Source organism: Strix uralensis, chromosome 4, assembly GCF_047716275.1.
Source record: "Strix uralensis isolate ZFMK-TIS-50842 chromosome 4, bStrUra1, whole genome shotgun sequence".
Classification (NCBI taxonomy): Eukaryota; Metazoa; Chordata; class Aves; order Strigiformes; family Strigidae; genus Strix; species Strix uralensis.
Genome location: NC_133975.1, coordinates 106,904,616 through 106,927,835, shown reverse-complemented (window position 1 = coordinate 106,927,835; position 23,220 = coordinate 106,904,616). Strand labels below are relative to the sequence as shown.

The 23,220-nt window shown below is 55.3% G+C and overlaps 2 protein-coding genes across 2 annotated transcripts; both read right to left on the bottom strand.

Moving 5' to 3' along the window:
* Positions 1-8,938: 8,938 nt before the first annotated feature.
* Positions 8,939-10,966, bottom strand: VRTN (vertebrae development associated). The gene has a single exon (XM_074865214.1). It carries the CDS (start codon positions 10,964-10,966, stop codon positions 8,939-8,941), a length of 2,028 nt encoding a protein of 675 aa, XP_074721315.1.
* Positions 10,967-14,064: 3,098 nt separating this feature from the next.
* Positions 14,065-15,072, bottom strand: LOC141942022 (uncharacterized). The gene is given in 4 exon segments (XM_074864965.1): positions 14,065-14,308; positions 14,515-14,668; positions 14,671-14,904; positions 14,907-15,072. Coding segments are annotated over 4 exon segments (798 nt in total).
* Between the last annotated feature and the right edge of the window lie 8,148 nt (positions 15,073-23,220).

The window sequence follows — 23,220 nt, the reverse complement described above, 5'->3', positions numbered from 1 at the left end:
CTCAATGCAATCCCAGCTAAAGCCCTCCCCTCCTCTCCCCTTTGAGCACGCCCAGCTGGGGGATGAAGGTGGCTGCTGGGGGGCAGGGGTGGAGGGATCCCTACTGATTCTGGTCCAGAGAAAACCATCAGGGCTGCTGGACCAGAACTGGCAAAGATAAACTGCATTTACCTCTGAATTTGTAATTCTGCCAGATGATTTCCTCCAGGGGCTGCCCTGGGTGGGGGGCCAGCAGCCCTCAGCCCACTCACCATGGGCACCCCATCCCCCTGCACCCCAACCCACATCTTTGTCTTTTTTTAATTGGAGATGCACAAGGAAGGACCAGGCTAAAGGGCCAACAGAATTAAAGTGTTTTCCGCTAATAGCCTGAATCTCTGATGATCTTGTCAAGGCGGGGGAAGGGGCTGTGCCAGAGCATCCCTAAGGGGGGCATTATGCAAATGGAGAAATTAGTTGGAAACAGCCTGAAGGGAAACATGTGGAAATTGAAATCCGAGGACCAGCATGGAGACTGCTGCTGAATAACTTATTATAGACTCACAGCTTCTGCTGCAGCCGCCTGAGCAGAAGGAAAGGAAGCAAAAATGCAACAAGGAACAGCAGTCAGGAAAGACGCAAGCTCCAGAAATTTGATTGAGCTTAAAAACCCTAAATGTTAAACTAAACCCTGCCGGTGGGCATGGAAGCGGTGACTTTCCAGCCCCTCTCTCCTGTCCTCCCAGAGGAGAGGTCCCTCTCCCACCCAGGACCCCAGCCCCATGGCAGAGCTCTGTAATGATCCTGATCTCACAGGGGATACTCAGAAATTTGGGGTGAAGGAGGAATAGCTTCCACTTCTGGCCTGGCAACATTTCTAGCCCAGGAAGGAGAAGGGAGTGCAGGGGCTCTGGCACGTCACAGCTGTGGGAGGTGACACAAAGGGCAGGGAGTGCAGAGACAGTCTGTGCCCGTGCAGAGGGGCAGTGGTGGAGTGGGATTCCTAGTGGCTGGCGAGGGAGGATTTGGGGTTCTCTGAGCTGAGGGTGGAGGGAGTTGGTTAAATAGTGATGTCCTACAAGTGTGTACACCACAACCTGCTGTCCTTCCCCACAACCCAGAGCTTTCTAAAAAATAAGCATGAGGTGCTTGTGATATATCACATGATATATCAGAACAAGCATCCCTTCTCCATTCATGAGTAATAGATTATCCATAATTAGGACATCTATTTCAACTGTGTTCCTCAGTGGACTGCAGGTGCCTGTCCCTGTGAATGCAGGTGCTGTCTGGCACCTCCAACACAAGCACGGTCCTGCAACCCCCTGGCTCCAGCAACCCTCTCCCAGCATCCCCTTGCCCACTGCTCCCCACATGCCCCTGCCCTGGCCCCGTGACCCCACCAACACACCCAGCCCTTGCCCTAAGCCAGTGACACCAACAGACACAGAAAGTCACCAGAAAGCCCATCCCCTACCCCTCTTCCCTTGTCCGTGCCCAAACACCCCTCTCTCATCTCACACGCTGGGGCAGCTTTTGGATTGTGAGAAGTGCCATCACTGGGTATCCCAGATGCCATCTCGCTATGAGGACAAGACTCTGGGGGTGGAGCCAGCCCCACTCCGAACAGCTGGCTGAACATGCCCTCCATCCCTTCTCTGCCCTAGAGATGCTCAGGAGCTCAAAGCAATGCTGTCAGAGGTGCCCTGGGCTTTCATTTATTTTCCCAGCAGTGGAAAATATGTTGTCTTCCACCTTGGGCTCCTTTCGTAACCTTTGCAATGTCAGGGTGAGCACTTCCCGGCGGGCCTTTCTCTTCAGAAGCAGCTAAGAATGGGGTGGACGGAGCCTGTGCCAAGGGCGGGGGTGGCCTTTGAATTCTGCCTCCATCTGGGATGCAGCCAGGAAGAAAGCTGCCGAGGAAAAAAGCACCAGCGCCTCAGCGCAGATCTGAGCGACCAACGCATCTGAGCCACCGCCTGCTTCCCCCAGCTCTGCTCACACTTTTCGCCCCTTGACAAGCACTGCAGCATGCCGAAACGGGGCCGCTGGCTACAGATGGGGGCTGGGGAGCAGTGATGAGGGACGCTGGGATGGGGTCATGCTGAATCTCACTCCTCTTCCCACAGGGATGAGGTGAGAGGATGGAGGAGAAGGGAAAAGGAGCTGATGCAGTTTGTGGGGAACAGAAGATCCATGTGGTACTCTGTCCTCAGCCCAAGGTATCCACGGGGGCACGGGTCCTCCCACATCCTCCCAGCCAACCTGCCCCTCCTCTGGGTCAGCCCTGAGGTGGGTGATGTGGAAACCTCCAGGGCAGGATGCAGGGTGTCCTTCCTGCAGTGTTCCTGGCACCTTCATCTACCTGGGAGAACAAAACCCCTTGCAGAGGCAAAGCTGCTGCCTGCCCTCCGAGCAATGCCTGTCAGTGGAGTGGGATTGCAACTAGTGCTGGTAGGGCAGAAATGCCTCGATTCTCCCCCCACCTGTCCTCTGGAGGCTGGAGAGAAAAGAGACAGGGAAATAAAAGCAGAGTAAGTCCTTCGTCTCACTTAATGGCACAGTCAGTACTTTCTCTTCACAGCAATTCAGTAAGGAAATAGCTAATTATCTGAGATGGCAAATTTTCTATTCCTGTCCAAAAAAAATTTTAAAAGCATTTAGCAGTGCATCTCTTTGCCTAGCTTATCTTTTCCCCTTTGCTCCCAAAAAACAGCCTGCAGCGGAGAGAGCGCAGGGAGGCACAGCCTGTGGCAATGCCATCCCTCCTGGGGCTGGCGGGAGAGGATTTTTGCAGAGAGAAGCCAATTAAGAGCCATCACTCAGGCATCAGGTGCTGTGAAATCAGGAGGCTCATTACCTCTCCTCTCCCCACAGACGAAGGCACCAGCTCCCTCTTCCACAGCTTCTGGCAGCCATACATGCAGGAGTGCACTGGTGGGGCCGAGCTGTCCACACCAGGCAGGAGGACAAGTGGTGCCAACTGTAGCCCTGCACAGCCCCCTCCCCACTGTCCCCCTTCATGTCCCTGTGGTGTCCAGGCACAGGGACGTTTGGGCACCATGTCTGCAGATGTGCTGCTTCCCTGAGCTGACCTCGGTTTTGTTGTAGTTGGTGCCCAGTCTGGGTCTCAGAGGCAAGGGCTTTGCAAGTGAGCCGCAGCTGCCCTTTAGAAGGTGTATCTTAAAAATGCAGTTTAAATATTCTCACAAGTGATACTTTGGGGGCTTTGGAGACTCAAGACTAACAAGTGCCAGAAGTGCCTGACTTGTGAGCTCGTAGGCCAGACAGGGCCTGTGTCTCCACACCCCAAATGGGCAGGATCTCCCGTTGGGCCGAGCTCCCCTGAGCAGAGGAGCTGGTGTTGCCTCTCCATCCGTGCAAGAGAGCAGGACGGGATGGAGGCAGCGGTGGAAGAGATTCTCTTCTCCCTGCATCCCACCGTACTCCGCATGGCTGGGATTTTTCCACCTCCTTTTCTCAGCAAGCAAAAGAAGCAGCCACCCAGGCCTCTGGGAAGCAGTTCACATGACTGGTTTCCGCTGATGTTGAAAGCACGCTGCTTAGGTCCCATGTGCACTGGGGTCCTTTCTGCTGCCAGCCCTCAGCCCTGGTGCTACCAGGGGATGCCCAGCTCCAGATTACTCACTTCCAAAAATGCCGTGGTGTCCTGCAACTGCCCTACTGCTGGACACAGACAACACAACCCTCCTGACCCATTTCTGCCAAAGAGCTTTTCTGGCGGCAGGGCTGCGCTCAGCTCACTCCCACCCTTGGGAGCCTTTTGGAGGCAGAAATCCCCCCAGCTCCTTACTTTTGGAGACACGGTGCTTAACTGGATTTTAATCCATTCAGTGTCTGCTGGCTTCATTTTTAAATCAATCTTGTTGCTTAATCAAAATGTCAGGCAGGACCAAACTCACAGAAGTCAGCATGCAGTTGGAGTGCTGCCTTCTCATGGCATGGAGAATGGAGGGACAGCCTTATGGGCAAGGGGTCTTCCCACTGCACAGGCAGGCTCCCTGCCCAGGCTCGCACAGTTGCAGAAGTGCTGGGAAGATATATCTTTATTCTCAAGCTTCTGAGTTTGGTGTCAGGTGTCCATCCCACCACAGCTCTTCTACCTTCCCCTAGTGCTGAGGTTACTGAAGCAATGGAGGAGGGATGGGGAGAGGGGCAAAGGAAGAAGCCAGGGAAGGAGAAATGAAATGCAAATAAATGCAGTATCTGCCAAAATGCCATCCTCAAAGTAATATATTAAAGTCTAGGCACAGGCAGTAAACTCTTGACAGTATTAGGCTAGAAAGATGGAAGTCTTTCCTTCCTGAATTGCTTTCATATCTGAATATTTTCTCCAAAACTCCAGTGTTTTCCAGATGTTGACTGTGCTAAATTAGCATTACACATCATCTCACTTGTTTTCTAGAAGAGGAAAGGCAGGGAACTCTGCATCTGGACCTTGGCCAAACCACTGGGATGATGCCACATTGATAGTTGTCAAGTGGGGGCTGGTTCAAGAAAGCTACAACAGGTATCAATGGCTATTAATATTTTAGGAGATCTGTTGGGCCGGAAGGCAGAATCTTTGAGGATCCATATGAAGATTGATCTTCCATATTTTCACTAGCAAGTCAGCATAGAAAGAACGGGTGCCTTGGTGCCATTTGCTGATGAAACAAAATCAGGAGGGCTTGGAAATACAGAATAGCAAAGAAACTGGGCTACGTTGAAGGCAGGAGGGTTGGAGAGAGGATGAAATGCAAGGAGATGCAATGATGGATTGCCAACAGAAATTGCTGCTGCAGGCAGGGAGCTGCTTGGCTGGCAGGGACTCGGGAAAGGCCTGAGCCATCACTGCAGCGTGAAAAAGGTGGATCTGACATGAAGATCTACAGGACAAACTGGTTCAGCAAAAATATTCATGAAGGACGACAGCAGGGCAGCAGTGGGCCACAGCTGAACTCAAGGAGACATTTTCAGCCACAGTGTGTGAGAGATGGATTTTAATGGGAAGGAAGCAGAGAGGGTGGTAGTAGAACAGGGAAGAGGGACGTGGCCATGGCTGCTGTGACCTGCTGTGACAGAGGCAGATGGTTCCCCAGAAATACCCTGGGGGCACAGGATGAAAAGACTCTCAACAGCTGGGTTGGCTCAGCCGTGCTAGTTGCTTGTAGCCCAGAGATCCCTTTTTTCCTTTTTCTCCTCATCTTTTTTTCTTCCCTCCCCACATAGATATTCTTGATAATGAATTGTTTTTGTGCTTGTCAGCTCAGGAGCAGTTTTGAATAGTAGCACTGACTTATCTGTCCTCCTGCTACTCCTACATCCCCACTCTGATGATTCCAGCAAAGCACAGGAGCTGTCTTGCAAATCCCAACCCTTTTGCTACCTTCAGATGCTTTTAAGACCAACACTATTGCTCTTTGCACCAACAAACCAGCTGCCTGTGCAAAATCTGGAGGCAAAGTGGTGCTTGAGCTAACGCATACCAGCTAAGTGCCCCAAAGCCTTGCTTAGGCATAATCAACAATTGCCAAGGCATGGCACCCAGGCAGGCTCTGCTGCACTGCATCACCCACTTCCTGCACTTGCAACTCCCCTCCCACAGACACGAATGGATCTGCTCTAAATTGCAAGTGAGCAGGGGGACTGCTCCCCATGGTCTTTGCAGCCCCCAGCCTCTGCATTTCACTTTACCTTTTAATTTCCATCTTTGCTGGGGTCAGTGCTTTTAAGCACCCGCCTGCGAAGGAGGTCAGGTGACACCTGAGCTAAACCTCACTCCACGCTTGCAAAGGGAGAGATTTTTTGGCTGGTGCCCAGCAGCATGGTGTGGAGCAACTGAGGCCACCTCAAATTCATCTCCTGCCACCAACCCAATGTGAGAGCAGCACGACAGGTACAAATCGAGTGCTACAGTTTCCCCCCCGTTTAAACTCTGCTCAGCCACAAACTACATCAGCAAATAACGAGCACCCACCATTTAGGTGATGCCAACTGGCAGAGACCCACCATGACCCTGCTGCCATCAAGGCACAGGGAGGGAGAAATATAAGGGCACTTGTAAAATCCCTCAGAGGGATGAGTATTATTTTCCCTCCATGCCCCACCCAGGCATCCAGCTAAGGGCAGAAAAACCATCATGCCTAGATCTCTTCACCAGAGCTCCTCAAAAATGTCTCACAAGGGGGTGGTGGAGGATGGGGGAAGAAAGCCCAGGGCGATCACCCGGGAGAGATTCATTCTGCAACTGCACCCCAATGTGAGGCATACAACGCTCCCAGTTTGGGGAGAGTCAGGTGATGGGAAGCAGGAGAAGCCATCCCTCTGTCCTGCAGAGCACCGGGTACCTCCCACCGCAGAGGCTCCCCCAGGGTCTCCTGATGCCCACCTACCCCCAGCAGCAGCCAGCAGCCACCCACCGTGCTATGACATGCTGACAGATGCCCCAGCCACTGCCCTGCTGCTTGGCATGGTCTGCCCCAGCCTCAGGGCCACACAAATGGGGCCTGTGTTAACACCCATGGTCAGAAAACCCACCCTCTCTGCTCCTTCCCTTGGCTCAGCCGAGGAAGGGCACGCTTCAGGGGTCTCACATCAACCTTCATAGCCACTGCTGCTGCTGAAAGCAGCTATCTCCAGCCTCTGGCAGTTTGGAGACACAGGTAACCATTCTGGAGTAATTACCAACTTACTCCCTTGGAGGGGTTCGCTGGTGAGAAGTCGCTGGCAGCTAATTACTCCAATTACTTCCTGACACAGAGCCTGGGTGCCCAGGGCTCTGCAGCAGCACACAGCACTGCTCGGCAGCTCCGAGCTCCTCGCCTGCCTCCCTCCCCAGGGCAGCTGTTGCCTCAGATCCCCTCCTCTGGGACCGCACAGGGTACCCTGGGGTGGATGGGTGGTGGCGAGAACCCACTGGCACCAAGGACATGGAGCTAAGTGATATTTGAAGACATGCCCCACCAGCTCAGCACTGCTCCACCGGGGCTGCCCCACCGCATAGCTCAGGCTCAAGGATGCCTCAGGATGACCCTGAGCCCCCCTTTCTTGAACAGGTTAATGCCCAGAAAAACTCAGCAGGGCTTTCTAGCATAGGTACCCCTCTGCCTAAGAGGTTGGTGGTCAACAAAGCCAGACTGCATCTGGAGCAGGACTTGGCTGCAGTAGGGACTGAGAGGTCCCAGACATATTGAAGAAAGAAAAGTTATTTGTGAGCAAGGCAGGGTAGGGGGATGGTTATTCCATCTCAACTCCTAACAAGGTCACTGAAGGTCCCTATTCCCTTGCCTGAGGGTAAGACAGACAAGACTCAGCCCTGCTGTTAAACCCAGCCTCAGGGGCTGATTTTGTAGCTGCAGAGTTCAAGAGGCTCTCCCCTCACATTTGTAGGGTGTTCTGACTCCCAGCAGCTTTGTGGAAGAAAAGAGCCAGGGCTGCAGTTGTCACCACCCTCCTCAGTGGTAGCAGCCAGCCCCAGACCCCCTACAGCTCAGTCCTGCCACAGCCATGCTGGCAGACACCACAGGGGAACTCACGCACTAAGGAGACAAGGCTTTTTGGAGACACCCAGCAGAGCCTGCGCAGGTAGGGACAAGACACTGGCAGCACAGAGGTGCAAATAGCTGGTTTTAGCCTCCCAGTGCAGCACCACCACTTCAGGGCAGGATCACCTGCTGACATCTTGGACATCACCACCACATCCCTGCTGTCACACAGACCTGCACCCACTGCATCATCCCCAGCCTTGCATCTGATCTGGGAGGTGAGTCCTGGCCTCTGGCCAGCAAGAGCACAGCCCCAGCCAGGCCTCCAGAGCACCACTGAGCAGATGGTCCCCAGCAGGTCCTAGAAGACGACCTTCATAGGAGCCAGAATTGAGGTGTGTACAGGCTCTCCCCATCCACAAGCCAGTTTTAGAAGCAGACATGGAGGGGAAAGCCTTGCCCAGAAATCACACAAGCAAGAGTAAGAAACTGCACAGGACTAGGAGCAGAAGAGTCTTTATTGCTTTGGTTTCTTACAAGTGAGATATATGCATCTAGGCTTGCTGCAAGGAGACACCCACATTGTGTTCAGCTTGCAGCATGGCACAGTGGACACAGGGACACTGGGCACACAAGGTTTGGTCTCTCTGCCTTCTCCCAGGCACCAGGGAAGAGAGACCCTAGGAAAGTAAGGCAGCTGCCAGCTGTGAGAGAGAGTAAGGGATTGTGTGAAAGGCTATTGCTACAAGACCAGAAAGGTCAGAGACAGCTTCTCCAAAACCTGAAAAGGACACAGGCTCCTAGCTTAGCATTCCCAGAAGACAGACTACAGTGGGGACACAAGCAAGTCCCCTCTTCCAGCCTCTGCTCCCTCTAGGGAAGATTAGGGCAGCCAGAGGCAGGTATTAAGGGCCAGAAAGCCAAGGTGGCATCGGTGCTGATCCCAAGTGAAGCTTTTATTTTCCTCAGCTGGGAAGAACCCAGATCAAAGATGCTCCTCCTGTAAAGCTGAGCACTCCCCAAGCCCCTCCTCACCCCCAGCTGAGCCACTGCTGCTCTGCTCACGGAGGGGATACCGGGCACCTCCATGCTCATCCTGCACATCCACATTACTCATTCAAGCAAGTGCCCAGGTCAGAGACCTTCACATCCTTCATCTCCAGAGGCCTGGCAACATCCCATGACACTGGCATGGTACTCCCTCACTTGCTCACCCTCTGAACACAGAGAGGACAACCCTACGGCCCCTCCCCTTTGTGGCAGCTCAGTGCCTTCTCCTTCAGGAATGGGCACTGCACAGACTCTCCCATACCTGATTGAACCACACAGAAAAGAAAACCATAGACTAGGAACAAAACAAAACCAAACCAGAACAAAAGTTAGAGCGGGGCCCCAGCCTGGGCACCCCACCAGACGTACCCAAAGGCCACGTCAGCAGAGGAGCTGTGACCAAGCCAGCTGGCAACCAGCGCTCAGGCATCCACAAGCGTCAGCCCATCATGCAGGGCACGCTTCCACATGTAATAAGTGGAACGTGCTGTAAGTGGGAAGCGGGCACTGAACTCCTTGTAGGTGGGGAAGGTCTTCGACTCAAAGCGCTGCTGCAGGAACAGCTTAGCCTGTGCCTTGAACTGGGCAGTGGCAATCACATCCATCACAAACATTCGGTTGTTGGCTCTTTCTGACATGGCATAGCCTGAAATGGTGGCGTTGTATGGTGTAGCTGGTACTGGCTTATTTAGCTGCTTGGTGGCTACCTCCATGTGGCACTGGGGCTTGAGGCCTGGCTGTACTCTTGGAGGTGCCAGGGAAGCCACCCGGTTCAACGGCCGGCTGGAGCTGGTCCAGGGCAGGCGATGCTGCCTGAGGGCCTGGCTGCTGCCCTTCCAAAACCAGTAGGCTGTGGAGGAGAGAGACGGGTAGCGCAGGCGGTACTTGCAGAATGGCAGGCGCCATTGCTGGACCCGTCTTTTGGCCACATCTCGCAGCTGCTTTCTCCAGCACAGAGAGGGTTTGAGCTGCAGAAGACTCTTGGGTGCTGGCCGCTCTCCATTCAGCCTCTTCCTAACAGGCACGCTGCTTGGCTTCAACTTCAGGAATGGCTTTCCTATTGCTACAGGTTTCTGGTTATCCAAGGGAGACTGGGGGGGGTTGAAGTTGGGGTTCTCCTTGATTGCTTTTCTTCGCCAGTTGTAGTAAGTGGACCTGGAGATGCCAGGAAAGCTGCGCTTGAAGCATCTGTAGGGCACCAGAGTGTTCATGGAAATGCATTTCTCCAGGTAGGATTTGGCTCCTTGCATGAAGATTCCTGCTTGGATGGGGTCTAGGGAAGGACTTGGACATCTTAAGCTCACCCCTGAATTTGCTGGCTCATCCACATCAGCCTTTTTTGGGACATTCCTGTGAAGCTCCTGCAACCCATGGGCCTCAGCCAGAGAAGAGGCATCACCATTGACCATGCTCTGCATCTCATGCTTCCAGGCATAGTACGTGGATCGGGAGATTTCTGGAAACATTTGTCGGAAGTGCTGGAGGGGGATTATATTGCCCTCCTGAAAGCAGGACTGGAGGAAGTGTTTGGCTGCAAATCTGGCAGCTGCTTTCTGCCGGTGTTCACGAGACTGGCGCTTCCAGCGGTAGAAGGTGCTCTTGGTAATGCTGTACCGGTCACGCAGGTTGGAGTAAGTCAGCTGGGGGTCACTGTTCAGCAGCTCAAGGGTCTTCATGGGCTGGACAGGAAGCTCTGGTGAAGGCATTGTGGGTTCTAGCTCCTCTAGGCCAACCACGGCCACAAAGTACTGCGCTTTGAAGACCTGCCGGGAGAGCTGCTGCCCTGACCACATGATGTGGAGTGTGGAGGTTCGTGGGCCACACTTCCTGGGCCGAATGAGCCGGTTGAAATAGGGCCGGATCTTCAAGTTGCTCATGGGGTAGATGGAGTAGATGTTACACTGCAGTACTGAGGCAAGAGCATAGACATGCCACATGTTGGCAAAGGTACCAGGAAAACAGGTAGCTTTGATATCAGCATCAAAGATGGCCTCCAGGATAGCCATGGGAAGGCTGGTCATCTCCGGGGTCTCCTCAGTGCAGAGGGAGTAGCGGGCAGCCTGCAGCATCACCTTGGAGTCGATCATGCCATTCAAGTAGTATTGCTTGTGCAGCAGCATCTCCACCACCGTACGCACCTGCAGCTCCAGGCTGAGGCCAGGGTTGCCCCAGAGCAGCACGCTGGCAGCCTCAAAGAGGCGGTTCCCCTCACCTTTGCAAACTAGAGGCAGCATGTTACTTGGGGCATCCTCAGGATAGAGGCTCCTGGCTACCCGATCAACCTCCAGCTCCTCTTGGAACTGCCTCCCACAATAGCTGGGCAGGGAGAAAGATGACAGGGTCCTCTCTGCCTCCAGCGCAGCACTGGTGAGGCCCTCCAGACCAAAGCATTCGGTGGCTTCCTGCAGCTCCTGCAGCACAGACTGCACCAGCTGGTGCCGCTGGATCATCCTAAAGGACAGCAAAAAGAAAGAAGTCACTAGAGATGAAGACGGCACACACTCCAGACTGCCAGGGGTCTGGCCTCCAGGTCCAGCTCTTCCCCAAAGGACAGGACGGGGAAAGAGGGTAGAGGAAAGGCCACAGCTCCCCCCCCCCCCCCCCCCCCCGCACACTCCCAAGGACAAAGGAGGAAGCCTGGATCCCCACAGGCAGACCTGGGACAGGGACATGGGCTCAGCTTGCTCTGCAGTGACCTCCTGTGGGCAGCACGCATGGCACACAGCCTCCAGTAGCAACTGCGTCCATCGGGGTGGGAAGACAGGTCACCTCCTACCCCCGCACGCCTGGCTTTGCGCCCAGCCTCACCCCTACACCTGGCTCTCTCACCAGTAGCTCCATCTCTTTCCTTTTACCACCCCACTGCCAGCCCCCAGAGAGAAGAGAGCCTGAAGAGGGAAACGTTTGTCATCTCTGCAGGAAGGGACCTGTGACAGAGCCACACTGCGTAGGGGCGTGGAGGGACCTGACTCAAGGTGTTCAGCCCAACAGAAGAAGGGGCAACAAGCTTGCCCCCTCCCTCAGAGCAGGGCACTGCAGCCACACCCATTGAATGCACCAAAAAATCTGCTGCCACAGAACCTGGGATGTACAGAAGAGCCGTAGCCAGCCCAAGCCAAGGTTACTGCTGCCTGAGCTGACACTAGATGTCACTTGCTGCTCAGCAGACACACACCACCAGCCAGGATGAAGCCACAAAAGGAGGGCTTCTCCTAGATGAGCTACCAGGTAGGAGGCAACCCAAAACTGCAGACAGAGCATGAGCGTTGGGTGGGTAGTTTAGAGACTGTATGGAGCTATCTTCCCTGCCTGAGCCCATCCCAGTCCTGTCCTTCCTCCCTCCACAGGCCAGTTCCCACTCAGGCAATCCAAAGGGTCAAACCTGCACACCCCACTTTGTTAGCTGTGGTCCTGATGCCTACATGGCTCTGCCCTCGCCACTCCAGGAGCTTTCACAACTGCAGTTCCTGCTTCATGATTCAGGTCCATCAGTGCACCCCTCTTCAGCACCTTTTCCTCATCAGCCAGCCCCATCTCTCCCTCTTGAACCAGTTTTCTCCCGAGGACTATAACACTTCACTCAACTAAGAAACCCAATCTGTTCCATTTTCTCCTAAGGCTCATTCACATGCCTCCCTCGACATGCAGGGCATCACTTTGTAGTCTACTTGATTCACATCCCAGCTGGAGACCCACCTTCTCACAACACTTCACAGGTATTACTATGCACTCGCAGCTCTGCGGGAAAATGGGGAAACAGCAAAGCCAGGCATGAAAAACGGCAGCTCTGCAGTAAAGCAAGTGTCCCTCCTGACCTCTTCCGATTCTCAGCCCTGCACCCTGCTGCAGGTATGATTATTATTCCCATAGTATCTATGGCCCCTGGCCATGACCAAACAGCAAACAAAATGAGGTATCACAGAATCACACAGGCTGCATCCCAGCTACTTCACCACAAGAAGCCTCCTGTGCTGCTGCTGCTCCCCCTTGCCTTTAATCAGGGCACAGCTAGTCACCAAATCAACTCTCTTCCCCTGCTCCAAGCTCCTTCATGGTCTCCTGCATGTCAGGGGCCAGGCCCCTGTTACAGCTGTTTCCACAGCTGTGGGGCATCAGGTATCAGAGACAACAAAGGAGAATGCACACAGCTGTGAAGCAGGGGAGATAAACTTGTCCTAAAAACCTGGTCTGAGCAAGTATGGGGTTGTCACTTCAGGTCAGGTCTGTATTGCTGTTCTGGAAGTTCGTAGAAATTTTGACTAAGCCCATGGTGAACAACATGTGCTCGAGGAGCTGAAGCAAAGGCATCCCTCAGGAGAGATGCAGGGCTGGCAGAGCCCAAGTCCTCCTTCTCTGTGTCTTGCCAAACCATTTCAGGGCCAGACACCTCCCCCTGCAGCAGCTGCCACAGCCTCCCTTCAGCCCCCGCAGCCTGGCTGAGCACTCACTCGCCAGCAGAGCCAGGAAAGGCAAGGCAAGCCTTTCCCCTGGAGGGGGTAAGGAGCTGCCTCAGGCTAGGGAGCATCAGCAACAACCCTGGTCTTTATGGTCTGGTGGGCATTTCCCACCCCCTTATAGCTTGGCAGGAGAGAGGGTGAGAGGGAGACCTGGAGGCACAGGATTTAATCCTTTCCTTCAGTGATAACACCACAGCCTCAATGTCACTGCCAGCTCCTGCTGCCTGGAGCAACAGGACCTCAAAAGCAATCCTAAGGCAAAACCTGCAGCTGAAACAGCAGAGATGAGCTCCTGGGGCAGGGTGGAGAGGGGCTCAGGTAAATCAGAAGCAGAAGTCAGCCAAGCTGGGGGCTTGGATTCATCGCCAGATCAAATCCAGCAGCTCTCAACACAGAGGACCTGCTGCAAAGGGAACATTTTTCCCCGCACAGCCCCAGTGAAGCCAGCTGAACACGACAGACAAGTGCTCCCTAAACCACCTCAGCACCAAAAGGTAACGAAGGGAGCTTTTCACCACTGATAAAGGAGGTTTTACCTAACCTGGCTGCTTTTGCATTGTAACAGATAAGCAAACACTTGCAGATCACGTTCCCTCACCTAAACTGATGGGCTGGTGGCATCCAGTAGTGCAAGTTCCCCGGGTCAGCCCCCAAAAGCTCCCGCCAGCAGGAATCTAGGAGACCTCAGCCCCTACCGCCCTGGCTGCCTGGAACTGCCAGTGCCTCGCAGGAGCAGGGGTGTCCATGCACCCTAGCCCAGCTGGGTTAGGTAGCTCATTTCCTAGCCCCAGCTGAGGGCTCAGGCTGCCCCAGCGGCCAAGGCTCTCATTTGAGAGGAGGAGGTTTGAACCACCGTAACTGCACAACAGAAGCTGTAGTCTCCAGGAGCTGTCTGGGCTAGATATATCACCACACTAGAAATCCCGGGGGGTTTCTGGTGGGTGAGCAGCACTGGCCACGGGAGAAGCCTGCTCCGTCTGCCAATCTCCACATCTCCACCGAAGCCCAGAAACGGGGCAGCACTCGCCTGGAGAGAGAAAAGCCACGGACCCGCCTTAACCTAGGCCAAAGCACTGCAGCTAAGCCTGGTTTCAGCCGTCTTTCGGGCGGGGGTACTGACCGCTCGAGTGCGAGCAGCGCCTGACAGCCGCCTCCAGCTCCGTCCACCCGTGAGCGCGTACCCGCGGCCGCCCCCACGGCCGCTCACGCCTCTCCCGAACGCGGCGGAGGCGGCTCCGTGCAGCCGCCCGCGGGTCGCGGACAGCCCCGCGCCCCGGGTGGGAGCACGGGCTGGTGGCCGCCCCCCTCGCCCGGCAGACAAAGGGACCAACAGCCCTGGGGCGGGGGAGCGGTCGCCGGTGCCCGGGCAGCCGCTGAGCGGGGACCGAGGGCAGGGCGGGACGGGACGGGACGGGGCGCCCGCCCGCTCGCTCGCCGGGGGAAGGTGCCCGCCGCGGCGGAACAGCCCGCGGGGTCAGGGCTTAGGGAGGGCCGGCGGGGAGCCGCAGCCCCGACGGCGCCCGGTCCGGCTCCGCACTCACCTGGCTCGGCGGGTCGGGTCGCGCCCTGGGCCGCCCCGCACCTTTAAGGGCGGCGGCAGGAAGCGGCGCGGACCCGCCGCTGCCGCCGCCCCGGTGCCAGCCCCGCAGTGACCCTCGGGAGCGGGCGGCCGCGTGCGGCGCCGGGCCGAGCCGGGCCGGGCCGGGCCGCCCCTCCCCGCCTGCCCCCTCCCTCCCCTCCCCCGCCAGGAAGCGGGCCATCCCCGCGGCCCCGGCCCAGATGAAAGCGGAGCGGGCCGGGGGTCACTTCCAAAGCTAAAGTGATAATGGCCATTGTCCCGCCGCCGCCGCGCTTAAAGGGCCCGCCGCCTGCCGCCGCCCTGCCCCGCTGCGCCCCGCTGCCCACCCGACACCCTGCCGCCCCACACATTCTCCTGCCCCGTACCCCGCCCGGGCCTGCAGCCCCGTGCCAGGCCACGGAGCCCACTGGGGTTGCAGGGTGGGAGCTGGATGCCTGCATGGGGCTCCCCTCGTGTCCCACGAGGAGCAGGCAGGTCCCGAGTGGATGTCACTGTATCCCACGGGGTTGGCACAGCCCATGTGTGTGTCTGCCCCCTCTCCTCTCTCGCTCCTGCCGAGGCCGTGGTCCTTCCTCCAGGCTGCTAGCTAGGAGATAGTTACCCTTTCCTCTCCCCTCCCTAAGGGGTGCCTGTCCTTCCCCCGGTAAGGCAAGGCTGGTGGGACCCCCGGCCTCATAGGGCTGACGAAGCTCAGCTCTGCTGTCCTTCAAAATCTTCTCGTTTGTCTGTGGGAGGCACCCAAATGACGGCAGCTTTTCCCTGCCCTCAGCCCTGGGCAGCCTCCTGGACAGGCTGGCATCTGCCTGCCCATGCCTGGGCCCTCTGTTGCAGCAGCCTTCCTTCCCGCTGTATCTGCCCCGCTGCCTCCCCAGCCTAATCTCGGGGTCGAGGTCCCCCTCCTTAACTCCCGCTCGCACAATGGGTTCATTCCATCCCTCGGGCATCACGTGGGTCTGTGCAAACAGCCCACGCACCAGGCACCTTACTCCAGCATCGCTAAGCTGCCGACGCCAACTCCACCCCACCTCCTCTTCACCTCAAGTCCAGAACCCCTAGACCTTCCTCCAGGACCTGTCTCATCCCAAGCTAGACCACCCCAAAACGGGACCCCAGGGAGCCCTTGCTCTTAGGTGTGAGGGCTGGGTGTGTTTTAATGACAAGGGGCACAGCTTGGTCAACAGGGAAGAGCTGTGCTCTTCACCAGCTGGTCTCGATGCTTCATGTCCTCTGTGTAATTCTGGTATCTCTGTGTAGTTCTGTGTAGTATCTCTGGTTGCAGGCAGCACTGGTTTCCTCTCCCCAGCCTAGCCTTGGGGACCAGCCTGAGACCCACCACAACCCACCCTGCAGTGAGGGGCACAAAGTAACTCCTGATGTCAGAAACGGCAAGGGTTTCCTTCCCTGCATGCCACCACCCATGGGGAACCTCACTGTGGCACTCATTTCTGCTGCAGCCTTTGGCAATGAGAGGGCAAGAGGACTCATGGAGACACCACATATGGGATTCTTGTGCAATTTGGGAAGAAAACTATACACCGACCTTTCCAACAGGGGAAATGTGCCTGGCTCTCTCTCCTGCTGCCCTCCCTTCCATGTCAGTCCAAGAGCAAGACCGCAGCACACATCAAGGCTGCTGTGTGTCCTACCTCCCCCAGAAGCACATACCCTGGAGCGAAGGGGGAGGCCAGGCGAGGAGGGTTTGACAGGAGGTACCGGCTCCCTGGAAGCTGTGGACTGGCTGCTTGTGAGTCCTCCCATCCTCAGCTAGGAGCCACCACTCCAGCTGACACTGAACCCCAGCCTTCAGTGCTCAAAGGGGTCACTCTGCCTGAACACAGAAAAGCTACAGCGCAAGGAAGAGAGACCTAAACCATCCCCTGGTGAGCTTTTTTCCCCCCTCAGGCAATCTTCATATCTCCAAAGCCAGCTCTACTCTCGCTATCAACCTGGCCAGTCCTGGATCTTTTCCCAGGCGGGCTGGTGTTCATATCCACAGCTGCTGAGCTCCCCTTCTCATCCTTCATCCTTTTAACTTCTTTGGTTGCAAATGCAAAGTGGTGCTCACAGGGCAGTGAGACACTGGTAAATGCCCGAGTCAGCAGGGTCAGTGATTAACATAGGAGCTGGAAAACACACAAAGAGACAGCCTGGGCAGTTCTGTTATGCAGATGACTGCACACACCGGCTTCCAGCATATAAACAAGTAGTTAGCATTTTTCTGTTCCTTGGAGGAGTTCAGTGGGGGGACCAGAGTGCTCCCTGATTTGGTGCAGGATGCTTCAGCATGACAGTAGGCCATGGAGACCTTTGCAGTTCAGCTCTGGATGCCAAAAGCTTTTCTGCCTGTTGTGCTTTAACCTGCCTGCTGCAGTCCATCCTCTCTCAGACAAGGCCCAGAGCAAAGGTGCAGAGATGTCCAGCTGCGCATGGGTCTCAGGGCACTGTTTCCAGCTGCACTGGAAGGCAGATTTTACTCCTCCAAGTTTGGGCACGGAGTCTTCTCCCAGGTCAAGAGCAACCTCCATATTCAGCAGATAAAATTCTTGTTAGTTTGAACCTCACGAGGAAGGGTGTCCCAAGGACTTGGTGCTGGGTTCTTGTATAAAGTAGGGCTTCCTCTGGTTCTGTCACTGGACTGTGACAATCCCGACAGTGCCACACATGGGGACAACATTCAAACACTCAGTTATCCCCCCCAGCAGGAAAGGTACCCAGTCCCACCTCCACTCCCACCTAGGGGACCTCCAGGAGTGGAGGGAGTCAGAGCACCCTACCGACTGCAGAGCTGTCCATGGCTGGACCAGAGGAGACCATTCAGACAGGATGAGATATGGCTGAAATGGGGCAGCCAAATGCCATTTGGGGCAGGTCAGACTGTGGACCGGTTGCCAAAACCACCTCTGGAATTGGAACAGGTTGACCCAAACCATTCTGTGATCCATCTATGATCTATAAATGGGCTAGATTGACATGTCCATCCCCTTAAAGCCATTACCCATGTCCTGGCTTCTCTTTTTCCCATCTTTCTCACTCCAGAGCACTGCAGAGTCCAAATCCAAGTGCTGTCATCCCTCTAGGGAGTCAGGGGAGCTGGGACTGCTGAGAGACTGGCAGGACTGAGAGTATGGGAGCTTCCAGGAGAGTCTTAAGTGTCTGCTGTCTTGGCAGGGTTTCTCCCCTGGGCCTAGCATTGCTCCACGAGAAAAGAGTAATGAGCAGACCTTTCAGCCTGAGTTGTCAACAGAAATAGGGTTGCTGCAGCTGCAGTCTGCCCACCAGTCTTATGGGGAAGGAAGGTCAAGGAGTTCTGGTATGACTGTGCCCAACAGGGACCTCGAAAACATGGAGACCATCCCAATTTTTGTAGTAACTTTTCAAACTGAATGACAGAAGTTCTGTTTTGGGGTTAACATCTGGTACTTCTCATTCCCAGCCCTGAAACCATCTCTGAACCCACTGCCTTGCGCCTATGCTGGAGACCTTAAAGGAATGCTTAAATAGACAGGCTGCTGAGCTCTGCAGAGAGGTCCTGTGAGGCACCCTCCTGTCTGTGCATGCCCTGGGACAATGCTGGGCAGATAGACAATTTTGTTCACACCAAGAGGGAGAGTGACAAACAACAGGGAGTTTTCAGCCAGGAGCAACAAAGCTGGAGTGATTGAATTATAGGAGATGATGCAAGGAGCAAAATCTATTTAGTGGTGCTGAAGTGAGAACTGGCGGGCAGGGACATCTGAGTGCATCAACCTCAGCAAGGGAGAGCAGTTAACAGAGGTGATTTCAGCTGTGTGACTGAGGACAGAGGGACAGCACAGAGGGCAGAAGAACATGGCCTGAACTTCGAGACAGCTTGGCAGCAAGGCCCAGCCAGGAGTTTCATCTCCCAAGGGAAACAGGAGTGCTGGCCTGGGCACTAGGTCCCATCTTGGACAAGAGACCGGAGGCCCCTAAGGCTCTCCCACACCCTGACACCCTCTTCCTCTGCAGTGACTCAGAGCTCAGGTTCATTCCCCTTCCTCCTGCCACCTCCTTCCCATCCTGTAGAGAACACCCAGGGCCCCCATTGCTGTTCTTCTCTCTCTGACTTAAGATCCTTCCTTGGGGACCAGGGGACCTTAGTGCTGTCCCCTGAGAGTCACCCAGAGTACTCTGTTGCTCTCCTAATGGTGTCTGCCTCCCAGTTCTTCTTCTGGGTGATGTTCAGGACTGCCCAGTCTAATGCACCAGGAGTGCACAGGAGAGCCAGGTCTGCCTGTCCCCTGCCCTGGGGCAGCAGAGCCCTGACAAGAGGTCCCATCTCTAATTCTCCTCTGCTTGGCGCAGGGATCTTTTCCTTTCTGGCTTCTGTCCAGCTGGGCTCTCTTGTCCTTCCTGCTCTGTGAGATGGGAGGGTGTTGTGGTTTAAACCTGGCCGGCAGCCGCTCACCCACCCTCCCCTGCTCCAGGGAATGGGGAATGAAATTGGAGGGGCAAGGAGACTTGTAGGTTGAGATAAAAACGATTTAACAACTGAAATAAAATAAAAATAATAATGATAATAATAATAGTAATAATAGAACATACAAACAAGTAATGCACAATGTGATTGCTCACCACCCGCTGACTGATGCCCAGCCCATTTTTGGCTAGTGATCCCAGAGAAGAGAGAATCCTGAAACCACAGTTCCAGAAGCAAGAGTGAGCTTTCTGATCAACCCTCATCTATATACTGAGCATGACATTAGAGGATATGTAGTATTCCATGGCCAGTTTGGATCCGTTGCTCTGGCTGTGCTCCCTCCCAGCTTCTCGTATACCTGCATACTAGCAGGACATGGGAAGTTGAAAAGTCCTTGATTTCTTAGCAACAACTAAAAACATCAGTACATTACCAACGTTCTTCTGATATCAAATCCCATTCTGAATCCAAAACACAGCACTATTCTAGCTACTAAGAAGGGAAAAAAAAAAATAGGTCTATCCCAGCCAAAACCAGGACAGAGGGAAGGTTTGAACTTGGTGTCAGCACTGTGCCCGTGCTCCCCAAGGCTCCCAGGCACACAGGAGGGAATTAAACGTGAAGCACCAAGCACAGTACCACAGCGTCGGGCAAGGACTGGGAGTCTTGGCCACATCCTGGGGTCCTGGTCGTAGGGGGGGCCGGGGGGGGGGAGCCGGTAACTGCAGGAGATTCAAAGTCAAGATCAAAGCGTTTCTCTCTGAAGCCCTAACACTCTCCTTCCCTCCCACTTGCACATAAAAGCACTCTGCCCTCAGCAGGCTCTCTGCTGGGGAGGGTGGGTGAAGGAGGGGGCTGCTTCCCCCCTCGCTTTTCCTGTGTTACTAATAACTCTTCTCAGAGGTGAAATGGTGAAAATCCTTCCACCCCTCCTCCCCCATGCCTGTTTCTTGCCCAGATCCAAAGGGCCTGAAGCCATTTCAATGACTGTGAGTTCATGGCAGACCTGGCCTGCTTTGGGGTGTTACCAGCTGATGCCAGCACGGGGGAGATGCAGCAAAAAAAGCCTTTGAAGTGTACAGTAGAAAGACACTGTTAGAGGCAAAGCACGAGGAAGGAGGATTGAAAAGAAAGCTGAGCAGTTTGGCCCACAGGAGGGGGAACGGCTAATTAAGGCACAGAGCATGGAGGAGGAGAAGGCAGAATCATTAAGATATCACAGCAGGAGCCGGTGGTGCGGCTCCATGGAGGTTTAAGCCACGCTGGCCTCTGCTGTTTGCTCCCACTTGGTTCTCCAATCCCACCCTCTGCTTTGGGGTGGCACAGGACTGTGGGGGACTCTGTCAGTCAGTTCAGTTTGCTGATCTGGCTGAAAATGAATTTTAGTTCATGCCTAATACAGGCAGAGCTGAAACTCAGGATGGGAGTCTCCATTACCCTTTCCTTACTAATGATCAGAGAGAGGGCTAAAGGTTGCAGGTGATCCCAGATTGAAGAAGCTGCAAGGGCACATACAAAGAGGCTGGAGACTGGAAACATGGGCAGGAAATGGCGGATTCAGTTTTGGAAAGCCCAGGAAGGTGATACTGTTCTGGCAGTGCTTCATTACGCAACATCACACAAACAGGGCAGCATTAAGACATGAGATGGGAAACCTGAGGGAAAGCAAGCTGAAGAGTCAAGGCTGCAGTTTTGTGTTTCTTTTGGTGGTCATGGCAGCTGCTGCTTGTTTCTGAGAGCGCCCAGGGCCGCTTACCCCCCAGAGGCACTGAAAGATAGGCTTGTCAGGCTGCTCCCTACATCCCAGCTACAGGCCAGTAGGCAGAGAGGGACCTGAGGGAAGTGGCAGCACAGGGGGGCAGTGGGGACCACCCGGAGGTAGAAGCTGGGAGCCCGGGGGTGCAGGAGGATCTGGACGGCAGCTTTCTGCACCGGTCCGGAGCAGGGGGAAAATGCATCGGACAGCAGGCAGGGGAGGACGGGGGATGGGATGTTTCACACCTAGCAAGCAGGAGCAGATGGGGCTGGGGTTAAACACCACAAGGAACTAACTTGCACTGCCTCAGGGAGCCCAGGATTTAGCAAGCCGTGCCCAGTTCTCCCTTCCCTGGATCCGCAGCAGACTGTTTAGTGGTGGGTTAGCAATGCAGAGGGGGTTTCTCTTGGGTCTGTAGCTAGTCAGGGAGCTGAGATATGGCCCTGCAGTGTAAACAGAGCCATACAACCCTGCTCAAGTCGTGATTCCCCAGTCCTTTCCCAAGCCCTGCCCCCAGGCACACTCTGAAGCGGCCATGGTGTTTGCTGGGGGAGAAATGTGAGAAGTAGAGCCTGAGTGCTGTAAAAGATGTAAATGTTTCTGTGCTGAGAGCAGCTCTGAGTGTCTAGGGCACAGCCTCGGCGGGGGGATGGAGAGGCACCGAGAAGGCGCTTCTCTTTTGTTCTTGATCTTGGCTGCCTTAGGAGGGGTCCCAGGAAAAATCCTGGAGTTGATTCACTAAAGGGAGCTCACAGCATGTGCTTTATCAGGTGGTGGTTGTGGGGTGACAGAGACAGGACAAAGGGCAGGGAGGAGGAGGAGGTAGGAGGAAGAGTTTGGGATAGACAGTTGTGGCCATCTCATCTCTGTGTCAGATCCCCTGGCTCCCTTGGTGCTGGGAAACCATTTCATCAGGAGGAGAGGGAAGGGGAGGAATATCCCTGCACCATAAGGTGGGTGAGAGAGCAAAGGAGTCACTTCAGACCCAGTAACCATTGACAAGGTGAAACACACAATTGCCACAGCTGCAATACTGCACGGTGAGAGGATATGACTGCCTAGGAGCAACCGTCACCCATGTCTGATGCAACAGCTGAGAAAAAAACCCGATCCTTTTAACATAAAAATTCGTCATCGCTGAGGTCAGGTTTTCAGAGAGCTGATCTCTGCCCTCTGGAGCTTAACCTTTATGACTGATAGCATTGTGAATTCCAGCAGTAAAAGAGCTGAGAGAAGGGAGATGAGGGCGAGGAGAAAGACACTGCTTAGGGACAGGGCCATTGCTGAGGAAACAGTCTGATGTGTCTTCTTTCATCCCTGAGCACATGTACTTTGATTTTGTGTTTTGAAGTGCCTGGACCCCTGAGCAGGTAGCAGCAGAGCAAAGGTGAGGGAGATGAGGATAAGGGAAGAGAAGGAGGGCTGAGAGGCAGGGAACTGGCAGGAGAACGAAGCTACTTGGTGTAGGGGAAGAGGGCTCCACGGGGTATGTGCAGAAGCCCAAAGGCTCTGCAGAAGAAATGGCAACAGATTGGTAGGAGTGAGATGCACGAGGAAGGAAGGGACTCCAGCTTGTAGGATCCCTCATCTCTTATCATCAGACTTGTCCAGAAATTTACTTGTGCTGAAACATTTCAGAGTTCAGGTGACTACCCAAATCTGGAAAAAAAAAAAAATAGTTGGTTTCTGTATTAAACTTGAGATCACTGAGAAGCCAGAGAAGGTCAATTCAGTGACACTGCCCATTGCTGCTTTCTTGAAGTTCCTCCCTACTCTCCACCCGGGGTTTCGCACTGCCCGGCTCCCGTTGGTGCAGGAGAGCGGGGAGCACACGCTGCCATTCACCATCACGCTGGGGATCGCTGCCTTATCCTGAGGTCCCGGCTTGCGAAATCTCCCGCAGACAGTGGCCACCACAAGTTGCACACCCTTGCGAAGCAACCTGAAAACTTCACTGCCCACCCCAAAATAACCCAAATGTGCAGGAATCAGCCCTGCTCCTCCGTTCCCGTGTCCCCTGTGACAAGTGGGCATGCCCGCTGCCCACGGGGACCATCCCTCAGCCTCTGGGGTCCCCAGAGGGAGCAGCAGGCGCTTGTCCAGCTCCTTCCTCAGGAGAAGAGGCAGCGGTGCCCTGTTTCTCCGTCCCTGCTGGCAGTGGCAGCCAGGACGCAGCTCGGCCCCGGAGCCGGCCCGGCAGCCACGGCCCTGCCCAGCCACCGCCTCTGGGCCTCTGCCCCGGCGGGCGCTGAGCTCAGCCAGCAGGCTGGTGGTGTAAGCGGGCAGGCGGTGAGGAGGCGGTGAGGAGGCGACAAGGGCCCGCCGCACCCCGCGCGGGGTGGCCGCGGCTGCGTGGGGAGGCTGCGGGGCCGGGCGGGGCCGGGCGGGGTCGGGCGGGGCCGGGCAGTCCCCCCCGCCCGGCGCCGCCAGGGGGCGCTGTGTCCCGCGGGCGGCGCCGCACCCCGCCAGGGGGC

Coding starts and splice junctions, on each gene's coding strand:
- VRTN (XM_074865214.1), bottom strand. CDS start 10,966: ATGATCCAGCGGCACCAGCTGGTGCAGTCTGTGCTGCAGGAGCTGCAG.